The 22,056-nt window shown below is 46.1% G+C and overlaps 2 protein-coding genes and 1 long non-coding RNA gene across 4 annotated transcripts; 1 reads left to right on the top strand and 2 right to left on the bottom strand.

Moving 5' to 3' along the window:
• Positions 1–150: 150 nt before the first annotated feature.
• LOC148897320 (uncharacterized) lies at positions 151–2,252 on the bottom strand. The gene is made up of 3 exons (XR_016114964.1): positions 1,850–2,252; positions 1,202–1,545; positions 151–1,006 (listed from the first exon to the last, which is right to left on the bottom strand). It is a non-coding gene; the product is annotated as an uncharacterized LOC148897320 (long non-coding RNA).
• A 740-nt stretch (positions 2,253–2,992) lies between these two features.
• On the top strand, positions 2,993–21,770 carry pdcd2l (programmed cell death 2-like). Its single transcript, XM_088996381.1, has 3 exons — positions 2,993–3,286; positions 19,075–19,601; positions 20,806–21,770. The coding sequence occupies exons 2-3, from the start codon at positions 19,142–19,144 to the stop codon at positions 21,408–21,410; spliced, it is 1,065 nt and encodes a 354-aa protein (XP_088852507.1). The 5' UTR covers positions 2,993–3,286; positions 19,075–19,141; the 3' UTR covers positions 21,411–21,770.
• Positions 5,336–10,938, bottom strand: LOC148897322 (acidic mammalian chitinase-like). 2 transcript variants are annotated; one of them, XM_088996384.1, is made up of 12 exons: positions 10,832–10,938; positions 9,324–9,358; positions 9,195–9,221; positions 8,901–9,114; positions 8,756–8,809; positions 6,722–6,866; positions 6,556–6,653; positions 6,381–6,474; positions 6,065–6,187; positions 5,914–5,985; positions 5,708–5,851; positions 5,336–5,431 (listed from the first exon to the last, which is right to left on the bottom strand). In XM_088996384.1, the coding sequence occupies exons 2-11, from the start codon at positions 9,349–9,351 to the stop codon at positions 5,726–5,728; spliced, it is 981 nt and encodes a 326-aa protein (XP_088852510.1). In that variant the 5' UTR covers positions 9,352–9,358; positions 10,832–10,938; the 3' UTR covers positions 5,336–5,431; positions 5,708–5,725. The 2 variants fall into 2 exon arrangements, with proteins under 2 accessions (XP_088852510.1, XP_088852508.1); XM_088996382.1 differs by having other exon boundaries at positions 5,346–5,851; positions 10,832–10,936.
• Positions 21,771–22,056: the final 286 nt, after the last annotated feature.

The raw sequence follows: 22,056 nt of genomic DNA on the forward strand, positions 1-22,056 counted from the left end.
TGGGCTTTTCGTCTGACGAACGCGCTTGAAAGAGGCTCGATCGATCGCTCGGTCGGTCGGCGCGTTGCTCGATCGAGCGATCGATCGATCGAGCGAGCCTCTTTCATCATTTGTAGCCGTTTCCTTCCCTGTGCCGTTTTGCTCCGACATGAAGACAAACAATCAGCGGCGTGTTGCGTCATGCTACATTTTATTGCTTTCTTTCTTGTTGTTGCTGAGCAAGGAAAGGAGGCCCGTCGCGTACGTCTGCCCGACAAAAGCCGCCATTGAAAATCCACAGCAACATTTCGGAAGAGCAAACGTTCGCTTTTGGGCAAAATGGGGACAAATTGCAACCGGGCTTGGCCACCTTTTTTTTTTTTTTTTTTTTACAAATCTTTGCTAACACTCGCTGACATTTTAACCTTTATTTTTTTTTCTGACTGCTGGACCAGATTCCATTCTTTAATCATTTATTTTTCTGTGATTTTTGACCATTTTTGAGAGGGTGTTTGGTCCGAAATTTGGTCAAATTGTTTTGGTCACATGTTTTTTTTTTTTTTTTTTCTCAGCATTTTGGTGCATTTTGTCCAATTGCGATGACGAACTCGGTGGTTGAGACCACTAAGTCTCAAGAGGGGGGTGCGGGTTAAGCAACGTGGGATTTGTGAGAGGCCAGGATAGTGTCCTTTTCCGAACGTCTGCTCCTTGATGAATTTGGCCTGGAAGGAAAACGTTGACGTCCTAAGGCCAATTTGCTTTGGACGATTCATCGTACCTTGGCGTCGCCCTCGCCGATCAGCGTGGCGGAACACACCTGAAAGACGGACTGGCTTTTGCCCTCGGTCACGTGTCGTCTGGCCGCTTTGAATTGCTCGACCGGCGCTCTCGAGGTTTCCACCTGGTATTTGGCCCGGATCTCGGGAACGGCGCCGCTCTTGGTGTCGTAAGCGTACGCGGCGATTCCATTCCCGCGTCGAGCTTTTCTTTGGGCTCCGAAATTTGCAAAGCGCTTGGTGGCTTTTACCTGAAACGGAGGGAAAGCCAACTTGCGCTTTGAGATTGGAGTGGAATTGCTCCCCTCGCCCCGATGCCAAACGTTGTTGTCGTGTGTTTGTTTTCGAATAAAGGGCAAAAGCTGGTCACGTTCCGTCGGATCGTTTTGGCCTTTGGTTGAGCGCTCGCAATGGAATCCGATACTACGAGAGTGGGCCTCGCTTACCGCCGTGGGGAACGCCAAACCGATCTGGATTCTGAGGCAAATTCGGAAGGAATTCGGTCCAGATCGCCGCTCACCGCATTGAAGAAGTCGACGACCCTGAACAAACGCAGACGCCGCGATGGCCAATCGCCACTGGCCATCGCGGCGGCGTCAAAGCTAGCCAATGACATTTGTGCTTACGTGGCGAGCTCCGGGATCTCGTAACTGCCTTGGATCAGAGGGATCACGCTGGCGCTTAGCGGTCCTTTGCCCAGTTGGGTTTTCAGCTCCTGTTCAGCAGAACGTCGTCGTCACGATCGAGCTTTTGGAAAAAGGGGCTTGGGGGCGGGGTTCCGAGACCTGACCTGCGTGGAAAAGGCGAATCCCCGCTCGACTTGAAGATCCTCTAATTTCTTGTTGACGCCATCCAAGCCGCCAACGTAGCTATCTCGCCGTCTAGCTAGCTAGATAGCTAGCTACCTCTCCATCTATCTAGCTATCTATCGAGCTATCTCGCCATCTGTATAGTTAACTAGCTATCTCGCCAGCTAGCTAGCTCGCTCGCTCGCTATCACTCCATCCATCCATGTGAAGCAACTTTGGACGGCCAAACTATTTCAGGTCAGATAGCAATGAGCCCAAACCATTTTTTGTTAACGGTACGCTTACCTTTTATGGGGTCGTTGGAGACAATTTTCCAAAGAATCCGAATGATTGGGAAAGATCAAAATCAAAAAAAAAATAACTCACAACATTGGAAGGGACGAAGAACGGAGGGAAAAAAAGATACTTTGAAGTCATGTTTCCAATCATTGTTTCATTTTAGTACAGCATAGCAATTGGTTGCTGCTTCACCGTCTTTGCTTTGAACGCTGACCTGAGTGATTTCTTCCAGCATTCCAAAGATGTGCATGAAAGCTCAGAATTGACCTTTGGCGTTAATAAATAAATCCAAGAAAAATAATGGATGACTTGTTGGAACATTTTCAAACGCTTGGCATCAAGTCAATGAAAGGACGAAAGAACTTTGATATTTGAGTGGCGAGTGTGTGTTCCTTCCAGGTTGAGTGAATGCTGGCGCAAATGGCTGCCGCTGCTCTCCCGCAAAAGAAAAAAAAAATCCTGTGCCTGTAAAGCGTCTTTGAAAGTTTTTAATGTCGATTATAAATTGGATTTGTTATTAATTTGCTGATGTGTTAGAGTGAACGCTGGTGCGAATGGCTGCCGCTGCTCACTTGCACAACAAGATCCTGTGACCGTAAAGTGTCCTTGAGAGTTTTGAAAGGCGCTTAGAAATCAGATGTTTTATTATTAATATTGTTGTTATTGACGATGATATTAACGCAAACAAAACGATGGCCAGCAGAGGGAGACAAATGGGGAGGCCCGTGGGTTTGCGGCCAAGATTATCAAAGTGAAGAAGAAAACGAAAGAAAATACGGAAGAGGGTTTGGGACGACGTAAAAGACAAAAAAATAACACAAGGCTGGCTAAATAATAATTGTTCTTTCACACTTCGTTTTTTTTTTTATTCTTGCTGCCTGAATTTCACATGTAAGGCAAGACTCTGATGGTTGTTGTGTTTTTAAAGTACGTATTTAGGAACATTCTGGGGAAACAATTTTGGCTGCAATGTGTTTCCGTACAACAGACTGCCACCGAGTTTCGTTTTGTTTTGGATGAAATGCTCCCGGTATTTCACGAGCCAACCGTTCGCCGTGTTTTTCAGTGCTTGCTCACTGACGGTCTTTGTTGCCGAGGCGCCATCTTGGTGGAAAGCCAAGTCTCGAACAAGCGCGGACAAGCGCGGCCGTTGAGGAAGGAGCACACGCGCGACTCCACGCGGAGACGGCGAACAAGTGGACGTCACTCAAACACAAACTGCACTGAAGGAGAAGTCACGTGCAGCCGCCGGTCCCGCCCACTCCCGCCCACCTGCTGGGTGACATGCCCGGTCCGAGTGCCGCCCTCACACTATATTATTTTTATTTTTTTAACCCCTCTTTGGACTTGAAGCTGCCGACAACGCCGATTTCGAAAGCACCGCCACCGGCGGAACGTGACACGCCGACTTTGGCGGAGCGAGCCGAGTCGCGCCTTTCCATGGTGAGTTGACCTCACTTCTTCTTTGCCAGACCGCCAATGAATTTGTTTGGATTTGCATTCCATCTCTGAACCGTTTTGGAGGTTGACGACCCTCCTCGCGCTGCGTCCAATCTTCCTTTTTTGATGTCTTGTCTTGTCTTGTCTTGTCTTGTCTTTCTAGTCTTTCGCCGTTAGGGGTCGCCGCAGCATCTTTTGGCGCGTTCAAAGAAAAGAGAGCAATTCAAAAAGGACGCTTTGCTTTGATCACGATACAAATTGAACTCTCTCTCAAGGCACAACTGCGCGCGGGTCTCAATTAATCTATCGATCTGTCGTGACAAAACGTCGATCATATCTACAAACCTGTCAAGTTGTCCCCTTTCGGCGTCATTTGTACAAGTGAGCACTGAGTTTTAAATGCATACAGCGCACATTCAAAATCTCTACAGTTTATATATATATATATGTAACGGAGTTGTGCACTTAGATTATTAAATTCTGAAGGAAGTGACGCAACGGCGCACAGTGTGGCACCAAGTCCCGCCCATGGTTTCCAGAACAATCTGGAGGAGATTCATGGTGAGTCGCAATTTTCTGTTGGTCTCGATTAACGCGCATTTTCATGACAATATCTTATTTTGTACTGTCTAGCGTTATCTAATTACTTCCCTTATTCATTTCGAGTCCAGATTACTTTTTGTGTCATTATTTACTTCACGTTTTGTCGAGTGGAACTTTGAAGCACATGTGCTTTTCTATTGCGCAGTTAATCACAAGACGAAAGCCATGCGACTTCTGCCATACTGTGTTGCAGGTAATAATTGTTTCATTTCGTTTTTATTGAACAATATTTAGTTTCTTGTCGTGTCGTGTTTCATTTGCCCGTGAGTGTCGGTGGCGGGTTGAACCGTGCGCCAGCCATTACAAGCGCACCGCGTGGTCTGCCGAGTCTGGTCTGCTCTGGTATCACCTCATCGGTATTCCTAATCCTATTTTGCCTTAGCAGACTGTTGTACCAACGATCCAAATTGAACCTCACCTCATCGTATCGGTTTAGTGAAGGATTTAGTTGTTTGATGAAAATGGCTTCTTTGACTCACTCCCCTTTCAAAGCATCTAAGGACAAGCGACACCTCCGGCGGGACAGGTTGCGTCTATAATTTATCAAATCACTTCAAATGACTTTTACTGAACGCATTTGACAAAGATTCCAGCGCATAGAGCTCTATTTGACATTTTAAGAGCGCCGCTGAATATTCATTCAAGTCTTGTTTTCGAGCTGATGACGATGCCCGACGTGACGTCACGGAGGGAACGCCCCTGACCGAGAAAACGACACACAATGCATTTTGGGTCCTTTTTTTCATCTGAAAACACCGTGTTGATGGCCAAATTAGAAAGAAAACGACATCAACAAGGCCTCTGTGAATCGTTGTGCGTCGCGGCCGATTGCGGTAAAAAAGGTGTAAGTTGACACCTATTCCCAGCGGACAAATCGGCCCATTTCCAACGGAGCTTGGCCGCCATCTTGTGCATTTTCTGGGCGCTACGTTGGAGTCCAGACGGCTCCAATTGATACGCAAGGACTTCTTTCATCGATGGCAAACATTGATGCTTTCCTCTTCACAACTATTGGAATCCTATTCATAACTGGATAAGGAACAAGAAAGGATCTGAAGCCATTGTTTTGATTCTGGAGCAAGGTAGTTTGTTTCCTGAAGTGACGTCACGAACAAGGGGGCGGGACTTTCTCAATCTGCTCAGTTCCGAGCTCATTTTGTGGCAGTTTTGGGACACTTGAAGTCATTTTTCTCGCTGTTTTTCATTTGACTCAAAATATCAGCCGGCGTATTTTAGATGCCATCAAATGTTTTTCTGATGTCAGTTAGGAATAAAAAAAATGCTGCCCTTTAATTTCTTTGTGCTATATAAACCAATATGGATGTATGTATTGTATTGTATTGTATTTTGGAGAGCCGCCCTTATTTCAAGCTCAAATAACTCCGGGATGCTCGGCGTCGCAAGCGGCGATCGGAAAATTTGCCGTTTGTTTGTTTTGATCATGTATGAAGCGAATCAATCGTTGGCATGTTGCGTCATGACACGTTTTATTGCTGAACAAGGAAGTGAATGGAGGCAGACGGCGTCCGCTGGCGCCATTCCCGGCTGCTGAGAAAAAAAAAAACATTCAAGATTAAAAGCAAAATATCGCAAGAGCAAGCGTTCAGTTTGGGGCAAAATCAGAAATTGCGACTTGCAACTTTTTTCTTAAAATTTGTGCGTCTGATGCTATGCTATGCTATGCTAGGCTAGCCATCCCAAATTTGATCAAGGTTTCCTTTTTTAGCGTTTTTGTCAAATTCCGATGCCGAGTGTGGTTGGCCGAGAGCACCCAAGTGTGGGGTTAGTAAGGTCATCCCAAGTAAGCGCGGGAATAGTGACCTTCACCCTCGCGCGCGGTTAAAAGATGTCCTTGACACGCTGGATGACGGGAAATTTCCCCGCCCCGCAGACTGCATCAAAGTCGTCCAGTTCCAGAGACCTCATGAAGGCTCCTCCGTACATCTGATTCACGATGAACTGGGCCTGGAGGGCCAAAGAAAATGTTGACGTCCAAAGGACAATTTGCTTTGGACGATTGGTCGTACCTTGGCGTCGACGGTCGCGTCGCTGTCGATGATCAGCGTGGCGGAAACCGACAATGGGGCGGCGGGACACACCTGAAAGACGGACTGGCTTTTGCACTCTGCGTCGTCTGGCCGCTTTGAATTGCTCGGCCGGCGCTCTCGGGGTTTCTACCTGGTATTTGGCCCGGATCTTGGGGAAGGCGAAGGGGCCGGCGTCGTAAGCGTACGTGGCGATTCCCATGTTGAGCTTTGCTTTGGGCGCTCCGTGGTTGTGCCAGTATGTCATGCCTTGCACCTGGAACGCACGGGAAAGCCTTGACGGGCCGGAGGACGGAAACGGGAAGGCCAACTCTGGGCTATCCGAGGGTGCGCAAGTGGCCCCCGCGTCCTTCCCGACCGCGACCGGATCGCAGACTACGTCAAGACCGGTGCGGCGACATCCCCGCGCAACCGTTGGATCTGATACTTGTACAGTGGGACTTGCTTACCGCCACGGGGAATGCCGCCGGGGCTGCGGATACTGCCATCGGTTGGGGTGTTCGGTCGAGATCTTCGGTCATCACGTTGAAGAAGTCGACGACCCTGGACAAACGCACACCCGCGGGGCGGCCGTCATTGCCCACCGTCGACGCCGCAAAGCTAACAAATGAGATTTGGGCTTACGCGGAAAGCTGCGGGATCTCGTAACTGTCTTGGATCACGGGAATGGCGCCGGATACGCTGGCGCTCAACAGTCGGTTGCCCAGATTGGCATCCAGCTCCTGTTGGGCAAAACGCGGCCGTCAAGCTTTTTGGAAAACAAACGCGGGGACGATTCCCAAGATCGGACCTGCATGAATTGTGTGAATTGCTGCTTGACGAGGACGCTAAAAGGTCCGCTTTGCTCCCACCAGATGTTGACGCCCTCAAAGTCGGCGGCGTCCAAGACGTCGATGATGGATGCGACCAGCAGAGTCCTCTTGGAAGGCGAGAATCTGGTCAACGGGAGGAAAACTGTAAAGTGACCTTGAGAGTTTTGAAAGGCGCTTATAAATCAAATGGATTATTATATTATTATAAAAGCTTGTCACAAACACTCTGAAATAAAATGGCGAATACAGTAAGCCCTCCTTTTTCACGGTTAACGGGGACCAGGATCACCGACGATAGTCACAAATCCGCAAAGTTGGGGACTCTCCGTCCCCACAAACCTCCCCGAGGAAGTTGTTTGTGAGTACCAGCCTCATTAAAAAATGTCAACAGTATTCATACTTGATCTATTGGAGACCAGCACGATAGCAGTACGCACATTTACTTCAATGTTGAATTATAAAACCTGAAATGGTCATTAACATTCTTCAGCATCACACACACACACACACACCTTTCAAAACTCTCAAGGTCACTTAACAGTCACAGGATAAGTTTTTCTGTGGGTGAGCAGCGGCAGCCAGACGCGCCAGCGTTCACTCAACCCGGAAGTAACTCGGATAGAAAGCTAGCTAATGGATAGCTAACAGCTAAGCCTTCACTCAACCCGGAAGTAACTCAGATAGAAAGCAAGCTAGCTAATAGACAGCTAAGTAACTCTGATAGAAAGATGACTAGCTAACAGATAGCTAGCTAGGCCATTATGGGACAAACACCCTGGCACTGGAGTGTACACATTTTTTGCACATCGTCTGGTAGTCAATGAGTGAAAAAAAAAAAGAATACTTTTTATGTCTTTCAAAAATGTGTAAACGTGTTGAATCGAAGGCCCGTTCTCTTGTTCCGTCAATATTTTGGAGGCGCGGCGCTTTCTCTTGTACGAAGTCTGTTGAGTTGCCTCGCGTCGAAAATACATGCAAAAAAAAAAAAAAAAAAAAAAATCAACATTGTGAAGCAAAATAAACAACAAAAACCGCGTTGAACAGTTTGTAGGTCATAATCAGAACATACGTTCTGATGTACCCGCATTGGGCACCAGGGGGCAGTAAAACGCAATCCACCACCAACAAAAGGGGAAATGGAATTGTTCCAACGTCCGCAAACAAAGTGGATGAAATATGAATCTTCTTTATGGCGACGATGGATCGAGAAATAATAATCATCATCATCATCCTCATTTTATTTCGAGCGCCTTTCAAAGCTCTCAAGGACACTTTGCAGTCACAGACTAGTGACAAGACAAATACACAGTCATACCTCAGCTTACGAACTTAATTGGTTCCCAGAAAATGTGTGTAAGGTGAAAAGTTCACCTTCCAAACATTTATTTCCCATAAGAAACCATTAAAATGAGAATAATCCGTTCCCAGGTCCCCATAAAACACCATTTTCGACTAAATAAGCCTTAAAAGTACACACAGCATACCTTCTTTTATGTATAATAAATGTGCTATTGTATTGTAATGAAAGAAATAAACTGTACAGTATAATCAAGTGGTTTTATCGACCTTTGTGACGGTCGTTGATGTCGTTGCCTCTTGATAATATCCAAGTGAAGTTGCCGTGCGATGATACCCTCACTCACAGTGTCCCCTGCTAGCTGCTTTTCATAAATCCAAATCAACAGAAGTTTTTCTTTTGTGTCCTCCTCGGCTTAACACTAGCCTGCGGTGGGGTCTTTTCGGTCCCATAAGAGCAAAAGTACTCCACTCGATAACAAACCACGTCTGCACTCAAAGGAGTTGTGGAAAACTAGTCTGCCAGTCACCGTGGCGCTGTGCGCTTTGGTTCGTCCGCTGAAAACTACAGTTCATTAGCCGCGGCTCGATGCTCGCCGTGAAGTGAAAAGTTGGTGAGCTAAAGCGTTGGTAAGTTGAGGTATGAGTGTACTTTGACAAATCTTTCGGGTTTCCGCCAGCGCGTCTGGCACGTTGCGCGTGTTTTTGTGACTCACGTGTCGCTGTCAGTCTCGCTCAAATCGACTTCCAAAAGGATTTTGGTGTTGACGCTGTCATTGAAACAAAGAACGTTTCTGGTTATTGATCAACGTACGTATTCAACAAAATGGCGGCAACAACAACAACAACAAAAATCTGGACCTGTCGCTTCGTTCAATGAATGCTTGATGATCGTCAATGAGACCCGAGCTCGGGATGATGTCCATCTCTTCATCCGGACGGACGGACTTGAAGATGATGTGACTGCAGAGCAGCGGATCCAATTGGGTCGCCGCGTCAACGGCGACGAGGTTCTGCGCCACCGGGTTGGGGACGCTTTGGAAGGTGCACACCACTTTGGGGGTCACGGTGGCCCCTGAAAATGGACGGCGGTGCGTTACGACCAAGGCGCGATTGGTCGCCGGGGGCTGGAACGGGCGCCAGGAGCTAACTTACCCAAGTGCGCCGCGAGCACGCACAGACCTTGGAATCAATTGGCACACTTGGTCACAAATCTCCATTTGTTTTCTAATTGGAATCAAACAACTTTTCCCATCGCAGCCCTCAAGGGGGCGCCTTACTTACCTGCCACCACAAGAAATAGCTTCTGCATCTTGTTTCTGATGGGGGGCAAAGGGGGGGTAGAATAGTATCAATCAAAGGCGTTCCACCAACTGGCCAAATTTGGATGTCACACAAAATCTATCGATCGATCTCTCTTTCGATCGCTATCAATCGATCCCTCCATCAATCTCTCTCTATCAATCGATTTATCGATCTCTGTCGATCAATCTCTCTATCGATTTGTATCGATCTCTCTATCTCTATCTATTTCTCTATCTCTATCTATCCATCCATTCATCAATAGATTTTCTGTGACTTTCAATTCGATCGATCTATCTAAGTGTACCAAAGAATCTGATTGATTGATTGATTGATTGATTGATTGATTGATTGATTGATTGATTGATTGAATTGATTGGGGAACATCAAAAGTCAGCACTTTTTCAAAACAAAGAATGGATAAAAAAGATACTTTGAACTCATATTTACTCAAATTTTTGTTTGATTTTGTTGCAGCATAGCAATTGGATGCTGCTTCACCGCCTTTGCTTTGAACACTGACCGCCAATATGTGACCTGAGCCTGCAGATTGTTTGTTTGTTTGTTTTGGTCCCCTCTAAGCATTTCTTTCACATACAGGTAACATCCGAGTTACGACTGGGTTCCGTTCCGACAAAACGGTTGTAAGTCAAACAGCCTTAAGTCAAAATGGCCGACGTGACGTTTACACGACAGGATAGTATACCATGTCAATCTGTTGTTTTTAAGCAACGTTCTCTATTGAATACTATTATATACCAAACTCTTTACAATTTGATAACTTTTAGTGTCGTTTTTATTATTTTATATTTGGTATTATCCATTTTTATTACCGTATAGCTGTACGTACCTGTAATACAATAAAGTCTGGTTATATCGATATCGGATATATCGATAGTCCCGGTTATATCCATATTTTTTCCGACTCCCTTGAATATCGATATAACGAGACTTTACTGTATATACAAAACTGTTTACTGTACACTTCATTTAGAATGGTTATATTTCGCCTGCTCTTCCTGCTAACGGCCAGAAAGGGTCGCCCGACACACACGCTTGAACAAAGGCGCGCGCCAAAGGGAAAAAAAAACTGTACAGTACTAGTACAGTACTATAGGAGACGGTATCTGCACTGTATAACTACCGGATTGAGTGTCGTCACGCAGTATTTTGCTGTGGGAGCGTGTAAACATGCTGGCTGGCCAAAATGGGAGCACGCGTTGCCGTCTACTTGCGCATTGCGGTGCCAGGTGCAGAATTGCAAAAAAAAAAAAGTCTGGCAGTCACGGTCGTAAGTACAGGTGGCGGTAACTGGCGCCGGTCGTAGCTCAGATGTTACCCGTATTCCGGAAGGAAACTTTGCCGTGCGCTCAAGGTTTTGAGAAGTTGAAACGCATTGGGCGAGCCATTCAAACATTTTAGCTTGAGCATAAATCCGATCAAATGCGGAGCGGCGAGCAAAGGGATTTGCCGCTTGAAGATGGACTTACCGAGCGTGTGAAAGCTGCGAGAACTTCTGAAGTTGTGAAGTGATGCTCCACCGGGAGATGCTCTGCTATTTATCTGCTGACTGCAAGCAAGGAGTGTCGTGCAGTGTCGTGTCGTGTCGTGTCGTGTCGTGTCGTGTCGGGTCGGGTCGGGTCGGGCCATCCAAACAGGAAGATGGGGAAGGAATTGTAATGACTTAATTGCTGACATTAACATTTGTCAAATCTATCGGTTGAAGGGCGGGCGCCACGCTCGTCGAGTGCTTTGCACGCTAACTTCACAGTGCAGCGAGTTCAATTATTGCCCCGTGCGCAATTTGAAGGTTTTCGAAAAGCCTACGTGGGTTCTCTCCGGGTACTCCGCTGTTGCTCTTATATGCATGAACGCTCCGAATTGCCTCTCGCTGCGAGTGCGAACGCAAAATGGTTGTTCCTTTCTGCGATTGGCTGGCAACCAGTTCAGGGTGTCCCCCGCCGAGTGCCCGAAGACATCTGGGATAGGCCTCGGAACTTCCCGCAACTCCAGTCAGGATAAAACGCTTTGGGTCATGGAAATCGTTGAATGTTTAATTGCCGGCAGTAGAAAAACAAACCCGGTGAAAATGGCAGCCAAACCACCTTTGTGTTGGCTAAGTACGTGGAAGTGTCGCGGCTTGGAATTGAAGCGGATTGACATGGGACAAGAGATGCGAGACAATCTCTTTTTGTCAATGCATGCTAACACCTTCGTGTTTACTTTTAACGTTTAGCTTGTAGCAGACGTGCACATTCCACCATGACGTCCCTAATCCACTGGTAAAAAGGAGGCTTTGATCCTCGCCTCTTTCATCTACAACCGCTTCATGTCACAAAGAGGGTACAGCAAGTGCTGTTTTTTATTTATTATTGAACTGTTTTTTTTTCTATGCTATTGTCTGTGACTGTAAAGTGTCCTTGAGAGCTTTGAAAGGCGCTTGAAAATAAAATGTATTATTATTATCATATTTGGGGCTGTGTGCTAACTTAGCTTTACAATGAGAGAGTTAAACTCGATACCTGAGGACATACCCGCAATTTATACGTTTTCCCCATATCTTATCCATTTTTCATTTCCAATAATGTTTTAATGCTCCTGTGTTTTGCTTTTCTACTTTCATTTCTTTCATAACTTTGCTGCTATGAAATGTAAATTTCTCCACTGTGAGACTAATAAAGGCAAATCCAATCCAATCCAATATGGGAATTGTGGCTGGCTGGCTCGCTATTAGCTAGCCGCTCAGCTTTCTATCTATTTGAGTTATATCATTTGGGGGTCACTGCCCGAGTGCTCTGACCACCACAGGCACGACTGTCATATATATATATATATATATATACACAGTAAAGTCTCGTTATATCGATATTCAAGGGAGTCCGAAAAAATATGGATATAACCGGGACTATCGATATATCCGACCCTGTTTGCATGTAATTTTCTCCGTGCGTGCATAGAAATAGTATCGATATAACCGGGACTATCGATATATCCGATATCGATATAACCAGACTTTACTGTATATAACCGGGATTATCGATATATCCGATATCGATATAACGAGACATTACTCTATATACAGTAAAGTCTCGTTATATCGGATATATCGATAATCCCGGTTATATCGATACTATTTCTATGCACGCACGGAGAAAATTACATGCAAACAGGGTCGGATCTATCGATAGTCCTGGTTATATCGATATTTTTTCGGACTCCCGAGAATATCGATATAACGAGACTTTACTGTATATATATATGTGACGGGTGTCACAACAGTGACTGTCTTCATCTCCACGATGCTGCCGTCTTAATGAAGACCAGACGCGTGGATGTGTCTTTTTATTTCTTTTATTTCTGCAACACAGTATGGCAGAAGGGATGGGTGAAGTCGCATGGGTTTCGTCTTGTGATTAACCTGAATCTCCTCGAGATTGTTCTGGAAACTATGGGCGGGACATAGTGCCACACTGTGCGCCGTTGCGTCACTTCCTTCATAATTTAATAATCTAAGTGCACAACTCCGTTACATATATATATATATATATATATATATATATATATCAGAATCATCTTTATTGCCAAGTATGTAGAACACACAAGGAATTTGTTTCCGGTAGAACACGCTGCACTAGTATCATCGTCAAAAAAACTGCTACGTGGCACTATACAGTTCCATTTTGGCTACTGTTGAAAGAGTTCAAAGAGTTAATGGCTTGGGGGAAGAAGCTGTTTAAATGTCTGCTGGATTTGATGCGCATGGATCGGTAGCGCCTGCCTGAGGGGAGTAGCTGGAAAAGGTGGTTGGCAGGGTGCAGAGGGTCCAGTAGGATTTTATATATATATATATATATATATATATATATATATATATATATATATATATATATATATATATATATATATATATATATATATATATATATATACAGTAAAGTCTCGTTATATCGATAGTACTGCTTATTACGATACTATTTCTATGAACGCAAGGAGAAAATTTACATGCCGCAGGATCGGATATATCGGTAGTCCGGTTGTATCGATATTTTTTCTGACTCCCGAGAATATTGATATAACGAGACATTACTCTCTCTCTCTCTCTCTCTCTCTCTCTCTCTCTCTCTATATATATATATATATATATATATATATATATATATATATATATATATATATATATATATATATATATACTTCTTCTCCTCGACTGTAATTTTGTTTTGTGTCTTCTTCGGCTGAACACGAGCCTGTGGTGGGGTCTTTTTCGTTCCCATAACGGCAAAAGTAGCATTGAAGACGATCGACATGTGCACTCATAGAAAGGGGGTGTGGAAAGGTAGGCCGACTGGAGCGCTGTTTGGTCGTGTGCTTTGGTGTTCTTCCACCGAAGATTACTCCGCCAGCCGTGGCGGGGGGTGCGTATCGCGAAAATAGTGCTTAAGCCAAGGTTTAATTTCCATAAATGTAACGTTCGTAAATGGAAAGGTTCGTAAGACGAGGTATTCGTAAACCGAGGCCCCACTGTACTTCAATACGAAAAGACACATCTGGAAGCAGCGCAACAGGACAAAAGCAAGCAAAGGAAGCTGAAAGATCATTTGGAATTATTCAATCAAAATACAATTAACATCAGTCTGTGATTCAGATATTTTTAGGCCAGCAGTGAAGGCTTTGCAGACCTTGACGGCCCACCACTGATAGATACCTAGATAGATCGATCTAGATATATAGATATGGCATTTTTGGTTAGAGCCTTTCCAGAAGGCCCAAACCGAACAAGTGGCTTGTTTGTGTGGCAAGGAGCAAATGCAGGTAACATCTGACTTATGACCCAGTTCCCTTCCGACCAAATGGTCGTAAGTGGAAATCCATTCCAAATGTCGACTAGAGACTCGGAGGATAAATGACGAGCAAACTCCCCCCTGCGGTGCTATCACACGGTCGATTGGTGCGCGAGCGAGCGTGACATGCCGGCCGGCTGGCCGGCCAAAATTGTCCTAGGCGTTGCTAGAACGTTGCGGTGCCAGGTTTACAATTCAAATGGTAAAAATCGGGTCTGGAGGTGGTGGTTGTAAGTACGGGCGGTCGTTAGTCGAGCCGGTCGTAAGTCAGACGTGACCTGTAATGTGCCTTCCATTCCATTGTGTTGGTTGTAAACGAGTGGAAGGAACGTGTCAACATCACCATCATTGAATTGCTCCCCATTGTCACTTTGAAAAGGGCAAATGGCGAAAACGCCCAAACCAAATGGATGATGATGATGATGATGATGATGATGATGATGATGATGATGATGATGATGATGATGATGATGATGATGAAAGCACACCCTCTTCCATTTGACCTTTAAAACATTCTTGGCAGGCGCTGAAAGTTGGCTCGGCGTCCCAAAATTTGACGTGCTTGCAAGACACGAAACGCAAGCACTCGGCTAACGCGGCCTTGGGACTTTCTTTTCAATCTTGCACAAAAAGTCCTTTTGCATTTGGCAACTTTGTCCTTTTGACGCTCGGCGGCGGCGGCGGCGGCCGTTTGATCGCAAAACCTTCCTTCTTTGCATTTTCATTCAATTCATCAATCCATCAGTTAAGTCATGAATTCTTGAGTTCATGAGCTATTTGTTTGACTTATTTATTTGTACATTATCGATGCATTCATTTGGTTATTTATTTAGCTATTTGTTTACTTATTTCTTTACTAATTAATTTTAATATTAATAAACTTTAATATGAATTAACATACTGATGCATTTATTTGTTTATTGATATCTTAACTCATTCACTGCCATGTGCAAAAAAAAAAAAATAATAATAATAGTAATACAGTTTATTTTAAAGGACAACCGACATCACTTTTTTGTTTCCTAACTGACACCACAAAAATGTGCGATAGCATCTAAAATGCCCAAAACGCGCTTATTTTGAGTCAAAGGTTCAGAAGGTCCCGCCCCCTTGTTCGTGGTGTCACGCCAAGACGTCTCGCCTTGCTGGAGAATCCAAACAATGGCTTGAGATTGGGAGAAGATGCTTTCATCGACCTCAAGCGAAGCCTTGCGGCAGGTGCTCATTCCATCATTCTTTGCTCTCGGGACCGCTGCCAAACATGTCGTGAACCTTCGCGCTACTAACAAATGAATTATGTCCGATGATTTTGTTCTTTCTTCATTAACTTGAAAACTTGATTCAACACCATTGAGCTTGTCCGTCTCTTTTTTTGGACTTGTAGCTTGGTTTAGCATTGTGTGGATTATGTGGCTATCTTGTTATCTTGCTGGCTATCTAGCTATTTAGCTAGCTACTGTATCTATTAGATATATATCTAGCTAGCTATTAGCTATCTATTTGCTTGGTATTAGCTATATATTCGCTAGCTATTAGCTTTCTATTCACTAGCTATTAGCTATGTATTCACTAGGTATTAGCTATTTTTTCACTAGCTATTAGCTTTCTATTCACTAGGTATTAGCTATCTATTTGCTAGCTATTAGCTTTCTACTCACTAGCTATTAGCTATGTATTCACTAGGTATTAGCTATCTATTCGATAGCTATTAGCTTTCTATTCACTAGCTATTCACTACCTAGCTATCTATTTGCTAGCTAGATAGCTTGCTATCTATTTGCGCTACTTCCGGGTTGAGTGAACGCTGGCGCGTGTGGCTGCCGCTGCTCACCCACAGAAGAAAAAAACTTATCCCGTGACTGTAAATTGAACTTGCGAGTTTTGAAAGTCGCTTGTAAATGAAATGTATAATAATAATAATAATAATTATTATTATTATTAAGGTATGGGTCAAAATTAGATGCGACACCAGGAGGGTACTACAGGGGAGTCCAGTGGTGCGTTCAGGTGCGCTCTGTTTTCTCGAAAACCCATTTTGGGTTGCGAGCCCAGGCATTAAAAAAACCACATTTTTGTCGGGAAACAGAATTAATCGACAACCGAGACGCTCTAAAAGCAAGCTTTGACCGTACTTCTCTACACTTTGAAGGTTACAACCAGAACCTTGCCCCGTTCTCTCGTCTGTCTCAGCTATTTCAAACGGGATGTTCACACGGCAAAGATTTAGGTGTATTTTCGTTTTTTGTTCCGGTGGATTTTACACCGGTTTAAATTTGGGGGTTGCGTTCACACCAAAGAGAAGCGTGTTTCCACTGGGGGGGGCAGCTCCGTTTGCGTTCACACGGTAGTTTCTGCGGCGGTGCTCGACGGTCGTAATCCGGACGTGCGTCGTGCACTTTCTTCTTGTCTGTGTGTGTGACGTCATTTATGTTCATACTTCCCCATCCAAGTCAACGATTTGGTCTATTATCGACGCCTTTGTGTTGTCCGTGGCACACGTCCGAGCCAATGTTGAATTTTCTCTGGTTTAACTGTTGCCGTATGAACAGCCATAAACCCCCCGTCTCTGCCTGTCTCATAACGATGAGGTAATATTGATTCTCTGCCCACCTGAAAACCGGCCTATTCAACATCGCGCACTCCGTTTCAATTCATCTTTTCTTCTGTTGGTTGCTATTTATAATGACTAATTGTTGTTTTATTGCTCTTGCTTCCTGCTGTCTTCTGTGTGTTTTGAAAGGCACTTAGGAAACAAATGTTTTATAATTACGATTGTTGTCAAAGTTGGCTTGACTGGATTTGCTGCAATGATCTCAAAGCACACAATGGAGAAAGTCAGACGAGTGGAATGCGAGGTTCCTTCCTTCCTTCCTTCCTTCCTTCCTCCCTCCGTCCGTCCGTCCATCTTGATATTGGCCTGCCCTCAGCGTGACAAATGATGCACACAGTCGCTGGTATAGCGGCTCGATCTTTTAATAACAAAAAGTAGCAGTTGTCACATACAAACAGGAGCTGTTGTTCCGCCAAAAACTCACGCGCAGTCATTCTACTCAGGCACTCTCTCGGACTCCTCGTTGTCGGGCCTTCCCTTCTACCCGTGACGTCACGCTTCCTCGACAAAGCCAACCCTCAACCATGCACAAAATTTACAGGTACAGTGGGGCCTCGGTTTACGAACACCTTGCCTTATGAAATGTTCGGTTTACGAACATTAAGTTGATGAAAATTAAACCTTGGCATAAGCACTACTTCTCGGGAAACATATGGAGCGCCGCGCCACCACGGCCGGCGGAGTAATCTTCGGCGGAAGACCACCAAAGCACACAACCAAACAGCGCCCCAGCCGGCCCGGCTTTCCACACCCCTTTTCTGTGAGTGCACACGTCGGTCGTCTTCACAGATTTTTTACAGATACTTTGGTGTTGTGGCAGCAAAAAAGACCCCACCACAGATTGGTATTCAGCCGAAGAAGACACAAAACAAAATTACAGTCGAGGAGAAGAAGGAGATCATTGAGAAACACGAACGAGTTGTGCGTTTGTCTGATTTAACAGCCCAGTACCGATATGCTAAGTCCTCCATTGCTACCATCCTTCGCAACAAAGAAGCCATTAAGGGTGCTAGTGTTGCTAAAGGTGTTTCCGTGCTGTCAAAGCGACGGTCCCGGGCAATAGAAGAAGTTGAAAAACTTCTGTTAATTTGGATTAACGAAAAGCAGCTATCCGGCGACAGCGTGAATAAAGCAATTATATACGAGAAAGCACGGCAAATTCACTCTGATATCGCCATGCGGCAACCTGGAAGTTTGGCGCTTATTGATGATTTTAAAGCCAGCAACGGATGCTTCGACAACATTTGATCCTCATGACTGACTCTGTTGTTTTGGACGACATTGTTTCCATTGGACAGAACGTGGGACTCCAAGTGGATGCAGATGACATCGAGGAGCTTGTTGCTGACCATAATGAGGTCCTCGACACGGAGGATTTGATTTGCCTTCAAGAGGACAAGCAGAAGCAAGCCATTCGGAAGTTGTCATCTGAGGGCGAGGAGGAGGAGATGGCTGCAGCATCAAGTGAGCGCATCAAGGCAATGTTGGCTAAGTGGAATGATGTGCAGGCTTTTATTGAACACTTCCGTCCAGAAAAGACTGGCTATGACAATCGTCAACATGATGAACGATAATGCGATGCCTCCGTTTCGTAAGACCTTACAAGTCAGAAAGCAACAGGTGCCAATTAAGAGCCATCAACGACCGTCACACATGTCAATAAACTGACTTTATAATCCAGTGCAGTGTATTTCTTTCATTACAATACAGGAGTGCATGTATTATACATAGAAGAAGGTATGATGTGTGTAGTTTTAAGGTTTATTTAGTTGAAAATTATATTTTATGGAGACCTGGGAACGGATTATTCTCATTTTAATGGTTTCCTATGGGAAATTATGTTTTGGGATACACACGTTTCGCCTTACACACTCTGTCTGGGAACCAATTAAGTTCGGAAGCCAAGGCCCCACTGTAACAAGAAAAAGACATTGTAATAATACATTTCAAAACTATCAAAAACACAACATTCTGCGAGTGAGCGGCGGCAGCCAGACGACGCGCTCGCGTTCCTCCAACCCGGAAGTAACTCAAAGGTAAAATCGGCGCAAAAACATTCCAATATCAACCTATTTTAACTATACATATTTCCCTTACATGATCTGACTAAGTCTTATGATGATTGTACGCTCATATTTTCTACAATTGTCTACAATTGCTCGAGCATCGACGTGAAGAGTTTTGAAAGGCGCTTTATAAATGAAACGTATTATCGGTCAACGAAGTCCCGACTGAGACGTCATGACGCCTAACGTAGTTTGTCCTTTGGGGTTCGCCGTAGGGAGACGTCATCATCCAGCGCCGGCTGCCTGCCTCCCAGACGCTGGCGCGTCGCTCGACGTGCAACGATGTCGTCTCCCGCCCGGGACTCGACGCTTCTGGGCCTTTGCGACGGCGAACTGGACGAGCTGACGTATCGCTCGTCGTTCCTCACCAACAAGGTGGGCGGCCTTCCGGACGCCGTCCCGGGCCTCCCCCGCGCCTTTCCCCGTTGCGGGAGCTGCTCGTCGCCGCTGGTGCACGCGGTGCAGGTGTACTGCCCCCTAGAGGAGTCGCCCTACCACCGCAGCCTCCAGCTGTTCGCTTGCCCGGCGCTCGCGTGCGGCGGGCGCCGGGAGAGCTGGACGGCGCTCCGCTCTCAGAGCCGAGGGGGGCCGGCGCCGGCGCCGGCGAAGGAGGCTCCGATGGCGGTTAGTGACTGGTGTGACTCCGCCGATGACTGGGGCGTGGCCGACGACGACGGCCACGCCCAGGAGGAGGAAGAGACGAAGAAAGACGTCCACGAACTCGTCCCGGAAGACGAAAAAGGTAAGTCAGCGAAATGACCGGAAACGGAGTTAGTCTTCTGATGCGTCACCTTTGGCGACCGCCAGGGGGCGGAAATGGCAACCTAACCGACGACCCTAAGTCACAATCGAAATCAGCGCTCCCCAACCCTTTTTTTTTGCCTCACGGACCGCTTTAATGTCACGCAATATTTGCACGGACCGGCGGATGAATACAACAAAATAAAATGATACGACAGGCATGGAAACTGTTTTTTCCTTTCTTTTAAATATAATAATAAACGTGAATCCATTGTGTAATTTTATACAACTTTATTAGCAGAGTCCTGGTAACATCGTCTCTGTCCCTTAACGCTCTATGGTCACCACGTGCCTTCAAAATAAGATGCACCACAAAAACAAGCGTCAAGAGTAAGTCATAGATGGATGTAATCTGGTCATTTTTCAAAATAAAACATAGTTCGGACTCAGATAATAAATAAAACTGAAATTATGTAAATTATTTATTCTTTCTGCGCGGCCCGGGGGTTGGGGACCTCTGATCTAAATCATTTTATTTAAACCACCGTTCGTCTTAAATTTGCCAAGACTATCCAGGTAACGTCCGGCTTACGACCAACTCGATTTACGACCACGACCTCCAGACGGCACCGCCGGGGGGGGGGGGGTTTGCCAGTCATTTAGCCTCCGAGTCTCTAGTCAACATTTGGAATGGATTTCCACTTACGACCACTTTGACTTACGACTGTCTGGTCGGAACGGAACTCGGTCGTAAGTCGGATGTTACCCGTATTTGAATCCGACAAAATCTGCCGTAAACATAAAGTTTAACTCATTCACTGCCATTCCCAAATGTATTGAGTCATTGAAAATATGACGTCGAGCGCCATTCCCAAATTAGATCGGGTTTTGATTTTTTTTTTTCTTTAGGGGCTGATCAAGTGCAGGTCAGACCTCTGGAAATGTTTTTTCCCTTCCACGTGGGGGCAGCATTTGCCTTTTGTCCACGTTAGCGCTTTGTTCCAGCTTCAGCTGTCGTTGAAGCGCTATCTCAACCATTGTATTTTGGACAGCCGCCCTCATTTCAAGCTCAGATAACTCCAGAGCCGTATTACTTAGGAATTAACTCTTTTTTTTTTTTTCCGACGTCGTTCTAAAACTCATTTTCTGGAAGTGAATGAATTAACTTAGAGCGACCAGTCAATTTGTCACGGTTGCGGTTCCAGAGGACGTCATGAGCAGCCAACTGGACGCCCTCCGTCTGGCAGAGCCTCCGCCGGATGTTGCCGTCCTGCGAGCGTTCTTCATCAGCGTGGTGGATGAAGAAGACGCGCGGGGTGAAGACAACGAGGAGGAGCGGTCGCACGCTGAGCAACTGTTGAAGGACTACGAGCGGAGGGAAGGAGCCGTGGCGATCCAGCCGGACGACTACCTCGGCGGCGAGAAGTATGAGAAGAGTCACGCCCGTCACGGCGACCGTTCCTTCTCCCGGTTCCGCAAGAGGATCTCGACGTGTCCTCAGCAGATCCTGCGTTACTGTCGCGGCGGGCGACCGCTCTTTATCTCGGAACCGCCGGCCGACGGACCGGCGGTGGCGTCGCGGTGCACGTCCTGCGGCGGCCCGCTAACGTTTGAGCTGCAGCTCATGCCGGCGCTGGTCAACCTGTTACGCTGGAAGGACGCCGGCGCCGCCGGCCACTGGTCGCAGCCCGATTTTGGAACGGTGCTGGTCTACACCTGCGCCCGCAGCTGCTGGACATCTTCGCAACGGCAACCCGTCCGCGAGGTCTGCTTCGTCCAAATGGACCCGGATCATCGGCTCTTTAAATGACCGGCGACCGGTCGCCTGCTCGCGGACGTCGCGAGTGGCCCGCGGGCTGGTTTGAAAATCATTGGCGCCGCACGAGCCGCTCGCAAGGACTTGCGCACTGCAAGAATCAAGACGAGAGCGCGGAAAAATCTTACTGGACCCTCCGCACCCTGCTCACCGCCTTCTCCAGTGACTCCCCTCAGGCAGGCGCCGTGCGCACCAAATCCAACAGAGACTTAAAGAGCTTCTTCAGCAGGCCGTTAACTCTCTCAACAGTAACCCAAATAAAAGGGTATAGTGCCTCGTTGCAATGTTTTGATGATGATACTAGTGCAGCGCGTTGTACATACTTGGCCAATAAAGATGATTCTGATTGTGAAATGAGCCCCCAAAAATATTGCAGACCCGCAAATCACAATTAGTGTCGTTTCGGTCAAGCAAGACTAAGGACACGGCAGTCACGTGACGTACTGCTTGGAAACACAAGCAGTACGTCACCGCCACCCGGTGGTTGAGCGTCATTACTGCATCGGCGCGCCACTCCAATCATTTCTTTTCAATTTGAACCATCTCTCTCTCTCTCTCTCTCTCCCCCCCCCCCGTCTCGATCTCTCATTTTCTCTCTAGCTGTCTGTCTGTCTGTCTGTCGAGCTCAGATAAATAGCTC

The sequence above is a fragment of the Hippocampus bargibanti genome, linkage group LG05 (genome assembly GCF_051943395.1).
Source record: "Hippocampus bargibanti isolate YZ-2025 linkage group LG05, ASM5194339v1, whole genome shotgun sequence".
In the NCBI taxonomy this organism is placed as follows: Eukaryota; Metazoa; Chordata; class Actinopteri; order Syngnathiformes; family Syngnathidae; genus Hippocampus; species Hippocampus bargibanti.